The following is an 11987-nucleotide window of genomic DNA, read 5'->3' as shown; positions in this document are numbered from 1 at the left end:
GGGGAGGGTTTAATATATATTATATACATATACATATATATTTTTGTTAATAAACAGAAACTGAATTTTCAACTTTACCCCAGGGTTTCTATCCCTCTCTCTCCTCCATCTCACCCTCAAGGGCTGTAGGCACAAAAGAGTCAACTACTAAGAATTCTGGAAAACATCTTTTATTTGTAGCTGTAGCCACAACCTGGCAGCACAGGGGTGGGTGGGAACGTCCAGGCTGGTGAGCCCAGCCCAGCCTCCCAGCAGGTCAGGGCGTTTCCCGGCCCTCAGCAAGCAGAATAAAGAGGCTGCTCGAGGGCCGAGGGCCGAGGGCCGAGGGCCGAGGGCATTGGTGCAGCAGTGAAAGCAGCAGCGCTCAGTCTGGTGCCCCCTCAGGTGGGGAACCTAGACGATGGTGGGTGGTCCCTGCAGGATCGGGGAGGACTGGACCCCAGGGCTGGGACTCTGCAGCCCTAGGCCATGTTGGGTGGGGCCCTGAATCAGGGCACAAGGGATACTGGGGTGGGGTCTGGTATGGAGGGAGGGGCTCGACATCAAAAACTAACTGTGGGGAGGGTGAAGGGGGGAGGTGTTCTCATTGTGGGTGGTCGGCTAATGGGGAATGGATTTGCAGTCAAGAAGGGTGCCAGTCCTCGCTCAGGTCTGGGCTCTGGCGGTGTGGCATTTCCGGCAGAGCACGTGGCCATCCAAGGGGAAGCAGCCGTTGTCGTCCGCCTCAATGGACAGTGGCTTCCCACAGTCCTGGGAGAAGGAAAAAGAGCACACTGGCGGGGAGGCCCCCTAAGCACCCCACCTCCCCTCTTTAAATTAGGAAGGCCAGATGCTTCATGGCTCAGCCAGGCCCTCGTTGTCTGTGTCCCCCAAATCACAGCCACCTCCATTCCTATCCCCGCCTCCATCACCACACTTTCACTGTTGTCCCCTAGGACCCTCCCCAGGAGGACGGACAGTGGGTAGAGCCGCTTCCGAGGCGCCCACCCCAATAAAGGATGTGCGGCCTCTCCCACCTGTCTCACCTCTATTCTGACTCTGCTTTAACCTCACTGAGACCCCCAGCCCTACCAAAACAAAACAACACGCTTCCCTCCCATCGGCCAGTCCCCTTTCTTGGTCTATCGGAAACTCAGTGACCTCACAGAGGACCCACACCCCGCTGTCCTGGAGTGACGGGGAAGCATCTCTGCTGGGCGGGCGTGGATGCCGCCACTGTCCACTCTCAAAACTGCAGCACTGATTCCCTCCAGGGCCCGGCACTGTCCATCGCTCAGCTGGTGAGCAGCGTCCCACCACCTCCCATCCCCAGGGGGCCGGAGCGATGGCCGACCTCACACTTGTAGCACTTCATATGGAAGTTCTTGTCCAGAGCGACCACACGCACGGTCTCCTCTCGGCCAGGCTCGGGCATGATGGGCTCTGTGCAGACGGAGCACCTGGGGGCATACTGCCTGCGGGGCAGAGAGCCGGGTGCGAGTCAGAATGGGGGCGAGGGGCACCGGCGCTGCCCCCAAGAGCGCAGGGAAATGAGATGGCACACTTCTTTGCCCGCCTTGCCTCACATCTCTAGGTGGAAGAGGCTCAACAGAAAGGCCTAAGACTGGCCACCGTAACTGGCCCTTATCAGGGGAACCGCCCACCTCTCCCGTCACCCTCCCGAAGCACCATCAGCTCCAGGAACCTCTGCCACCAGGTCCTTACCCCCTGCCATACCCACCCTGCAGCTCCTGCAGAAAGCACCCCCAGAGGACCCCATACCTGGGACCCCATACCTGGAACCCTGCCCCCCGCCTACCCCGCACCACGTGGCTGCCTCTGCCCAACTGCTGAGGGTCACAGAGGGGTGGGACGTTCTGGCCACCCAAGGTGGAGCCCTGAAACGTACGCCTCCCACACACTCAGAGGTGGGAATCCGAGTCTGCAGCGCCCCTGCTCCCGCCCTTAGCTGCATCATGGGATTCTGCCAGTGGCCTGAGCAAGTAGCCACCTTGTAAACACTGTTTCTAAGGGGAAACCCGAGTTCCAAACAGCTGATCTCCAAAGGAACTTTTAGAATCCAGCCTGTGTGTGAGATGAAGTCACTCCAGCACTCAGTGCTGAATGCAAGACCACACCCAAAATAAAGAGAGCCATGGGCCGGGGGAAAGGGACAAGCCAGCAGCAAGACTTGCTATCCAGGCCAAAGGCCGCTGGACAGCTCAGTCCATAAGAACTGGTCTCTGCTGTCTACAGACAGGATGTGGGGACAGAAAGCAAGTCCAGGGGTTTGGAGTTGTCTTGGGGTCAGGGGGCAGCCTGGCTCCCAGAAATATGGGAGCTGGCGCCCAGAGAAGAGCCCGGCGGGGGGGTGGAGGGTCCTCACCTGTGGTAGTCGGGGACGCAGTGGGGCCGGTTGGCCGGGTCCACGATGAAGGCGGTGCCCTCAAGGGGGCAGGCGCAGACCACACAGGTGAAGCACTGTGGGTGGTAGGCCTTGCCTGTGGCCCTCAGCATGCGGTCAGTGATGGGCTGCCCACAGGCGTTGCACTTCTCCAGGGTGTCCTGAGGAGTCAGCGGCAGGAGGTTGGCAGGGAGCTGGCACCCACGGGCCAGCTGCCAGGGCACGTCTGCCCCCCGCTCGCCCCCCGCCCACCACACCCCCACCCCGGGCTGAGCCCCGGGTGTCCCCAGCCCGACCCTGACTCACAGTATAGCAGCCCTCACAGTACGGCGCCCCCTCCAGGCTGTAGAACTGCTGTCCCTGCAGCCGCTGCTCACACTGATGGCAGGTAAAGCAGGCGATGTGGAACAGCTGCCCCAGAGCGCGCACCGCGGGTTGAGCACGTGCCAGGGGCTGGTGACACCGACCACAGGACTCTGGGGAAGCCGCAGAGATGGAAGTGAATGGAACGAAGGGCGTGAAGCTTGCAGGGGCTGAGCTGGCCTGGGCAGGGAGTGGAACCACAGACAGCGGGAAGCACGGGAACGGAGACGTCCCTGTGGGCGGGCGGGGGCTCACCGCTGGCCGTCACGTTCTGCCTCTGAGGATGCTCCATGTCCTGCATCAGCTGCTGTGTCAGCTGCTCCAGCTCCTCTACCTCTTTCAGGGTCAAGGTTCCTGGGGCCCCCGAGGAGCGCACCTGCAACCCCAACACTTTCCTCACACTCTCTGAAGGGTCACGCCCTCCAAGAACCCGCCCCAGAGGGCTCCCCCACTTTCTTCCAAAAAGGACTAACTCCCCTCCCGTTTCCCAGATACTCAAGTTGGCTGGACCCAAAAGGCTGCTCATCCTCCCCGCCCACCCCCCGAGGCCCAGCACCACACAGGGAAGGGGAAGGGGACGACACTTCCCCCTGCTTTGCCCGGAGCCCCTGGGCGGTCACAGGCAGGCCAGAAGGACTGAGCGGACGGAGGCCACGCACACAGCAGCGCAGGTCACCGAAGCACTGAACACACCAGGCCACGCGTCAACTCCACAGAGCATGCTGGGACACGGCCCCCGTGAAGAGACCGGCACGCGACGGCGTGTGCACCCACGCGCGCGCACACACCTACCCGTCCCGCCGGCTGCCCAGCAGCCCCTGTCAGCGTGAGGATACAACACAGGCGGGAGGCAGGTTAAACCCCAGGGCTGTCGGCAGGAGCCCAGCCCCCAGCTCCCACGAAGAGGTCCTGGGGTCCCTCCTTAGAGGGGGTTCCTGGACCACCTGACCCCGGTCCCTTCCCAGTAGGCCTCAGAGAAGGGCCACTCTCTAGGCCAGCCCAGCCCTCCTGTTAGGGGATCCTGAGACAGCTGGAGACTGGGGGTGGGGGTGAGGTTAGGGGGGCAGTGCCAGGAACCCTGAGATCTCCCGGGAGGAGGCGCTGCAGGGGCTGTCTGGCCTGTAGCAGCATTTCCAGGACACGGTGCCATGGGAATGCTGGGTGGGTCTCCGTTACTAAGTCCACCCGGGACCGAGGCCCCCGATACTGAATGCTCTACCTGCCCATGCCTTCACCCGCCTACCACCCGGAACTCAAAGCCTCCCCGCTCCCTCCTCCCGTGGCCACCTTCCCCTCAGCCCTGGCTCTACCACCTTCACACCTGTCTGCATCCAGAGCTGCATCCTCCCGGGGAAGCACAGATCCATTGATGCTCCAGCTCTCAGCCATTTTCCCCACAGACTCCTGCTACCTCCTGCCCGTAACTGACTGTGTAAGTCCCCCTGTAAGCCCCCTCTTCTATGTAAGCGTCACCTTTTCCTCTCCCAGTCATCCCTTCCTGGCATCTCGGGGACAGACAAAGAGGACACAGCCAGCCCTTTGTCTCTGGTGCCACTTAAATGCCTCTTCCATTCTTTAGTATGAACTATTCAGACATCAGCCCTCCTTGGGTACCCACGCTCCCCCACGACACACTCAATCCAGCCACTGTTTTCCCTCTCTGCCTGCGAGCACCGATGTCCCAGCTTCAACAGGCATGGCACTCAGACCTCTGCAACTCCAACAGCTCCAAACATCCCTCCAGCTCAGGCACCTTCCACCACGGGACAGCCTGGACCTGAGATTTATTGGTCTCTGCCTCCAAGACCCTGGGCTTGACCTCCCAACCATCACCCCCTCCCCCTTTTCCCATCCACACGTACTGAACGAACCTGCTCAGAAAGGCTTTGGTTTCTCTGACTCCCAACCCTCTCCACGTGCCTTCTGCATCCAGCCATTCTGGCTTGCCTCCCCTGAAGCCCAGCCCCTCGACCATCGACTCCTACAAGGCTCTCATGGCCACTCCTGCCACCTTCAGCTTATCTGATCCAATCTCAACCCTGGGTCACGCCACCACCCGCTTCCTGCTTCTGCCTCCCAACTGCAGAAAGTAGGTGGAGAGATCCCTGAATGCTGCAGAGGGAGTTCACCAAACACGGCAGCGCCCTCCCGGCCCTCCAGCCTCAGCTCGGCTGCCTGGTATTTGGCTCCCGTGGGTTCCCAGTCGCCTTCCCCACAGCAGCTGTTCCAAACCCTTCCATCTCCTCCAGGCCCCAACTGCGTCGTCGCGCCCTGGCTCTCACGGATGACCTCACCTCCTACGTGACTGAGGAGCTGGGAGCTGGCCCGCTCGAGCTCCCTCTCCACGCAAGACTGCGGCCACACCTGCGGCCACACTGTCCAGGGTCTCTGGGCTGGGAAAGCCCTGGGGGCGGGGCGGTCACCAGCAGCGCTCTCCTCCCCGCTCTCAGGCAGAACCCCTCTTCCGCGGGCTTCTTCCCCCTGGTTCCCACCCATACCTGAGCCCTCCTCCCCTAATGTCAGAGACACACACACACACGCACACGCACACGCACACACACACACACACACACAGCCTTCCTCTTCCTGCCAACCTCTGAAAACAGGCCACTCTGGCAACTGCCTTTTCTCACCATCCACTCACTGCTCAACTGTGTCCCCACCACAGGACATAGCTTCCGAGTCATCCAATCTCTGGCCTCATTTCAGTCCTCATCCTCCTCCGACCCCCACTGAAGAGCCCCTCGGACATCACTCTTCGCTGAGATGCCACCTGATCTGTGACTCTCCTCCTGCCATTCTTCCCCCTGGTCCAAGGTTCTTCCCAGGGACCCGGCCCCTCCTGTGTAAGTGTCCCCGGGGCTTCAGTATCACCACATACAACCACTGCACATAGGCGCACCTCAAGCCCAGGCCCTCTCCTGCCACCCATCCCCCGTTTCTAACTGAATGACAGTTGCAGCTGAAAGAAGGTCCTCCTGGAACCTGTTGCTCAACAGGCTGACAGCTGGACCCGCCTCTTCCGGTCCACACCATTTCCCCTTCTGGACTTCTCTATTTTGTCAGCAACACTATCATTCTCCAACACACCAGGGCTTTTTTTATTTTATTTTTTTAACCCCTCTCCCTCCTCTCGCAACTGTGTCAGTTACTGAGCCTGGAGGCTCTTCCTCTGTAAAAGCTCTCCTCTCCAGACCTTATTTTTCATTTCCACTAATGTTACTGTTGCCCGGGAGGGAATCCCCACACGTCGCTGACCTCCTGCGTCTAGTCCACACCTCGGCTGGAAAAACTTTCCCAAAAGCTTCCAAAAGCACGGCTGTCACCAGACCTCCCCACCCAGGCACACACCACCTCAAAAATCATTACTGCCTCTCCAGGACCCACAGGCTCCCTGGGTGCGCTATTTCATTTCCTTCCCACTATGCGCCCTCCCACCTCTCTAAGCATGGCTCTATAATTTCCCCACAGGGACCTTCCACTTTCTATCCTCCAGACACCCCTGGTGTATCTGTGCCCTTGAGTTTTGCTCATGCTGTTCCCACCCGAATGCTCGTCCCTCTCCTCTCTGGATTCTTAATTCCCACTATCCTTCAAGGCACACGAGCACCATGCCGCCTTTCCCTAACTTCCCAGACTCAACGTTGACTCCCTGTTTGGAGTTCCTGTAACATAGGATTCTGCAAAACTCATTGGCACTTGGCATCTCTTCCTACCCTGTGCCTGTACACACACAGACATCCATGCTGTCAGTTAACTCCGTGGCTGGTTGGACTAGATAGGTGACTGGCAGGGTCCCTTCAACCCAGAAGATCAGTCTCCTGCACTGGAAGGCATGAATGGCCAGGCAGGAATGATAACTGTTCTGCTTTGGGCGTTCATGTGCTGGATACAGACCCACAGCACTTTCCACACTTTAGCTCACTTAATCTTCCACACTTTAGCTCACTTAATCTTCCCAACCATTGTAAGGATGGATAGTGAACTGAGGCTCAAAGTTCACCTAACTTGCCTGGGGTCTTGTGAGCCACAATTCTATTCCAGGTCCACTGACGCCCTCGGGCTCAACCTTTTTGCGATCTCTTCCCTCCCGAGTACAGAGCACAGTGCCTGGCACTGAGCAGAAGCTGGCTGGCTCAGCCAGTGTTTACCAGTGACTCTTATCACCAGATGGGCCCTTGAGCAGTGAAAGCGCTCAGAGGAGCAGAGATTAACTCAAGACTCCAAGAAGGGGGAAGATCTGAAGTTGGACTGGTGATGATCTCATCCTTCCTCTTTAACTTTCTGGGGCAGGGCTCAAGGGAAGGTCAACCAAATCCTCCTCCTAACTCAGAGCCTGTGTGCTCTCCCCCACCCCCCCGCCCCCCCCGACTCCCAGTCGGGCCCCACCCAGCCCCAGACCCTGCCAGGCTCTCCCCCAGAAGTGCTTTCTCTTGCCATTGTCCCACCATTCCAACCCCAGAGGCTGAAAACTATCCCACCACCCCACGCCCACCCCACTTTCCAGGACCACCTTCCTCCTCATTCTCGGACTCCTGACTTAGCCCTGCCCCCAGCCCCCTGGTGTCAGCCTGGTCTTCCCACCCTCCCTCACCTGGTTTTGGTTTTGAGCCGGTGGGGGCACTGGGTGCTGCTTCTCCTGCACTTGGGGCTTCTCCTTCTGCTGAGCATAGGTGAAGCTGGGGGGCTGAGGGGAGCCTGTGCCAGTGGAAGAGGGAGCTTCAGGGGGCCCCAACTTCTGAGTGGGCTGTGACCCGGGTCCACCTGGAGCTCCAGGGCTGAACTTGGAAGCCACAGGAGTAAACTTGGGAGTCACTGGAGAAAACTTAGGGGCTGGAGATGGGGCAGGGGGACCTCGGGGCTGGGTGTTAGCCAAAGGCACAGGCTGGGGCTGGGGCTGGACATGGAGCTGGACCTGAGGCTGGGCCTGGGCCTGGGGCTGGGACTGCACGTGGAATTGTGTCTGGCTCTGAGGCTGAGCCTGCGACAGAGGCTGGGAGCTAGCAGGGGACTTCCAGGGAGGCAGGGGTGCTGTGCCCCCAGCTGCAGGCTTAGAACTGGACTTGGAAATGAATGGAGTGGTGACCGGTGGGAGTACATATCCAGATGACACCTGCAAGGGAAGGCAGAGGGGAGAGAGAAGTGCCTTAGAGAGGCTACTGCCCTCCATAACTCCATTCCCACGCCCTTCCTCCCTGCCCTGCCTTTCCTACTCTCCTGCCCCTTACCCGGGCTTTGAAGGGATCATTCTTGGTCATGTCATCCAGCAACGAAGACAGAGAGTCGATCTCCAGATCAATACTGCTCACCTTCTCCCTGGGCTAGAGGGTCAGGGGTCAGAGCACCCATCCCAGTTCTCCACTGCCACCCCACCCCCCATGAGGGCAGAGATGCGGGGAGGTCAGCGGAGAGGACCTTTCCTTGGGGTGTCCACTGTAGCTGCCTCTCCCAGGCCTCCATACCTGTGGTGGGAGCTGTATGGGGGCCTCAGGCCCTCCCTCCTCCACTAGCGGAGGCGGTGGGGAAGGGAAGATCTCCTCCTCCAAAGGCGCAGGGGGAAACGGTTCCTCGATCGGGGGAGGGGGAGGGGGGAAGGCACCTCCCAGAGCGCCCTCGGCGTCGTCGGCCTCCCCAAGCACGGGAGGAGGCGGTAAGGGAAAGTCTGGTGTTGGAAGGAGAGAGAGGGCAGTCAGCAGGGACCCCTCTACGCTTCCTTCAAGTTCCCTTCCTTGAAGCAGCAGCTCTAATCCCTAACCCAATAGCTCTCTGGAGGGTCCTAGAGCGTACGGGAAGTCAACGGGGTGGGGGGCTGGGCGCAGGACGCCCTGGGAGCACTGGGTCAGGAAAGGCCGGGGCTCAGCCGAGGAGTGGTACATCTCCCATTACACTACGGAAAACGGACCCAGAGGGGAAGATTGGTGCCCCACATTCCCGCCTCCCACCCCCAGGCGGGAGACCTGGAACAGTCCCAGGAGCCCTGGCCACCAGCCATGAGCTCCACGATGAGGTAAGAACATCTGCTCGGGACTCGGTGGCTGCGCCCAGCCCCCTCCGCTGCGACCTCTCCAGACATCCCCAAATTCCTGAAACCACTCCCCCCAGGCCGGCGCCCGCCGAGGTCCAGCCCCCAAGCTCGGCCACATACCTTCCGGGGGCGGCGGGGGAATCTCGCCCACGCGGCCCATCTGTGCGCGTTGGGCCCCAGCGGCCGAGGGAGGCTCGCTGTCCCCGGGCCGGAAAGGATTCACTTTGGGCTTTGGGGCCACCACCGGGCCGAACTTCTTCTGCGGGGCGTAAAAAACTGGAGCCGAGACGGAGATCGCGCGAGGCGGGCGGGGGGCCGCCATGGCCAGGCCGTGCTGCGGGGGGTGGGTGGCCGGGTTACGCAGCGCCGAGCCGGGCAGAGGACCCCCTCGTCGGCCCAGCTCCCCTCTGCGCCCCCGACCCCCGACCCCGTGGGCGGCCGCGGAGCGGCTCCCCGCGCCTCACCGCGGGCCGGAGCGTGCGCGCCGCGTCTCGGGTGGCCGCCTCGCAGCCGGGTCCGCGGACTCTGCGTCCCGGTCCCGAGCTGCCTCCAGCCCGGCGGGGAGGGACGCGGGAAGAGGGAGGGAGGGAGAGGGCGGGGAGAGAGCGGCGCCGAGACCATACAAGGAGCGGCCCGGGGAGGGGGCGGGGAGAGGCAGGGAGGGCGGACGGGGCAGGAAACTCCCCCAGGAAGGGGCCCTGATCCTGCCCCGCGGCCGGAGGCTTCAGCAAGGTCCTCCCGCCCCCGCTCCCCCCGCCCCTGCCGCCCCGGCCGGGCACGGACCGCCCTCCCCAAACACAGGCCTCTGATGTCATTTCCTGACTTGACCCCCTCCACACTCCGGCGGGTGCCCGAGATCTGACTCACGGTCCCCACTCCGGGCTACGCCGGCGGAGGTCGGGCGGGGGCCCCAGAGGTGCCCAAGCAGCCCGGTGGCGCCTCCGCCCCGGCCCAGCCCCCTCCTCTCCGGGCCTGCAGTTACCTGCCTCCGCCACCTCCAGTGGCTCCTCCGCCTTCCCAGCCAGCCGCCAGCCCTGCGCCCCAAATCCCCTCCGGGTCAGCCCAGACAGGAGGGACTGGGATGGAACTGGGCTCCTAGGTGGACGGGGATGGTGAGTGGGGGGCGTCCTCCCCGCCTACGGCCCCCTAGGCCCTCTGTGCCCTGGGGCAGGAGTGGGCGGTGTGAGCACGAACCTCAAGGATCCTTTGGGGGATCCTAACTTCAAATCCTGGGCAGCTACTTAAGGCTTCGAGGAATTCGCATCACCCGCGACCCGCCTGCGGATCGGTTAAACATTGCAGGAGGGAGAGTCGCGGCGGGTGGGGCCAGGCAATGGAGGTGGGAGGGCGGGGCGGAGCGGAGGCGAGAGCGGCCAGCGCGCTTGGGGCCGGGGAGAACGGACGTGGGCGCTGGCTGCAAGTCTGCGCCGGTTCTTTTTCGCCCACCATGACCCACCCCTCGAGGAGGCGGTGCGCGGCCGGGCGGCCCTCGGGGGATTCGGAGACTGCGCTCGGTGGAGCCCCCCATTGGTCCGACCGGATTCCTCAGCCTTCTTGTGCCCTAGGTCACAGGAAAGGGACAAACCTGGGTTCGTTCTTTCTTTCTCTTGTCTTTGTTTTAATTGAACATGGAAACTTACCAAATTGCCTCCTGAATTATTCCACACTCACTACCTACAAACTATGGATTCACATGGCCTTTTGGCTTGTAAGTCCAGCGTATCACCCTCAGACGCTTCCTTTTCTCTCACTCTGTACTGCCAGACTTCACTGCCATCTAAGGCAGTCCCCTCGTGCACACTCTACTCAGTATTTCCAGTCCCTGGCCTTCCAAATTGGCTACATCCTACGGTCAACCAGCATCTGCGCTACGCTTTAGAGATTGTCCAGACTCACCCCTTAGATTTACCATGAGAAAACAGGCTGGGAACTTAAGAGATGGGCCCAGGGTCATGCCCAGTAAGCTGCAGGATCTAGACTAGAACTGGGTCTCTTTGAGGGCTCTGATGTCAGAGCTCATTCCTCTCCACCCTGGTGTCAGGTGAAGCAACCCTGGGTACAGGAGGGCAGCGTGAGGTCAGGGGGGGAGAGACACAGCCGGAGTGCCCAAACTAAGGGACAAGTCTCTTTGTTCTCTCCGCATCATTTTCTCCGTGTATAAAAGAGTGATGATATTTAATCCATGTACCTTATTGAATTATATAACGAAATAAATGCAATATCGTATCTGAAAATGCTGTGTAATACCCAGTATTATTATTCAATTCGCAGTTCTGACAGGTTAACCTAAAGCCATTTTCCCCATATGTCCCCTTCCAGGTTGCCAGGCACGTCTCTCATGGGCCTTGGTTTATGCATGCCGTCTCCTTCCTTCAACTTGATCAAATATTTAATTACACCTAAGACTACCTCTTTGTCTCCTTCTCAGACCCCACTGATCTTTCTTTTCTCTGGTGTCTTATTGCCTTTGTCACTGGTATTTCTCACAGCCACAAGCATGTGTAGCCATGTATAACATAAAGCATGCAGTGCAGACCTTCTCTGACACGTATAAGCTGGTCCTGGGCCTGTCCCTGTGAAGATCTGCTAGAAATTTGATACTAGATTTCCTGTGAGACCAAAAGTCTCATCGCCAATCCTTCAAAACATACCCACTTAGGAAAGTTAGGAAGATGGTTTCCAGAAAGCATCATGACAGTAAAAGCCATCTGCCCTCTAAATGTCTCCTTAAGGAATGTGCATGTGCAAAATATAGTATATTTAATTGTTAGGCAGCTGAACCTATTTATAAATCAAGAATAGAAGAGTGCATAGGCAAGCGCAGTTTTACTGACAGCTAAGAGCATTCGGGATGCAGAATGCTATTCGGGAAGCTAAGAGTTTTAAGCCAGTCATTGTAAATACAGGTAGAAACACAGAATATTCCAGAAGGACAGATTCACTAGGCCAGGATGTCTCAAGTGGAGTTGCAAGGTCAATGCTTTTAAGATGCACACAACCAAAATAAATAAATTAATTTAATTAAATGCACACAATGAATAGGAGCAGTCCTAATGATTTTTAGTTAGTTTTCTTAAGTAAGCAATTCTAATTGATCTCCTCAGGTACTGTGTGTAAAGTGTAGTGCATAAGTAGATGTTCCACCTAATCGTTTCCAACAGCTTGAGGCCAGACAAGAGAGAGGAAGTAAGAAAATGGGCAGTGACCTTTGCTACT

General features: G+C 59.2%; 1 protein-coding gene across 2 annotated transcripts; it reads right to left on the bottom strand.

Annotated features, from left to right (window-relative positions):
* Positions 1–154: 154 nt before the first annotated feature.
* On the bottom strand, positions 155–10054 carry ZYX (zyxin). 2 transcript variants are annotated; one of them, XM_082632692.1, is made up of 10 exons: positions 9966–10054; positions 8892–9105; positions 8209–8408; positions 7975–8067; positions 7341–7859; positions 3002–3122; positions 2690–2859; positions 2366–2544; positions 1334–1454; positions 155–750 (listed from the first exon to the last, which is right to left on the bottom strand). In XM_082632692.1, the coding sequence occupies exons 2-10, from the start codon at positions 9091–9093 to the stop codon at positions 646–648; spliced, it is 1710 nt and encodes a 569-aa protein (XP_082488818.1). In that variant the 5' UTR covers positions 9094–9105; positions 9966–10054; the 3' UTR covers positions 155–645. The 2 variants fall into 2 exon arrangements, with proteins under 2 accessions (XP_082488818.1, XP_082488817.1); XM_082632691.1 differs by lacking the exon at positions 9966–10054 and adding an exon at positions 9236–9354.
* Between the last annotated feature and the right edge of the window lie 1933 nt (positions 10055–11987).

Source organism: Mesoplodon mirus (assembly GCF_964341445.2).
Source record: "Mesoplodon mirus genome assembly, chromosome: 9".
Taxonomy (NCBI): Eukaryota; Metazoa; Chordata; class Mammalia; order Artiodactyla; family Ziphiidae; genus Mesoplodon; species Mesoplodon mirus.
The sequence above is the reverse complement of the archived record's forward strand: the minus strand, read 5'-3'. Positions and strand labels throughout refer to the sequence as shown.

What these genes read in the sequence shown, in the direction of transcription:
- ZYX (XM_082632692.1), bottom strand. Translation starts at nt 9,093, where the DNA reads ATGGCGGCCCCCCGCCCGCCTCGCGCGATCTCCGTCTCGGCTCCAGTT. An exon ending in CGGCTCAAAACCAAAACCAG is followed by an intron (nt 3,123 to 7,340) that starts GTGAGGGAGGGT and finishes TTGGGGTTGCAG; the next exon opens with GTGCGCTCCTCGGGGGCCCC. An exon ending in GCAGAACGTGACGGCCAGCG is followed by an intron (nt 2,860 to 3,001) that starts GTGAGCCCCCGC and finishes CGGCTTCCCCAG; the next exon opens with AGTCCTGTGGTCGGTGTCAC.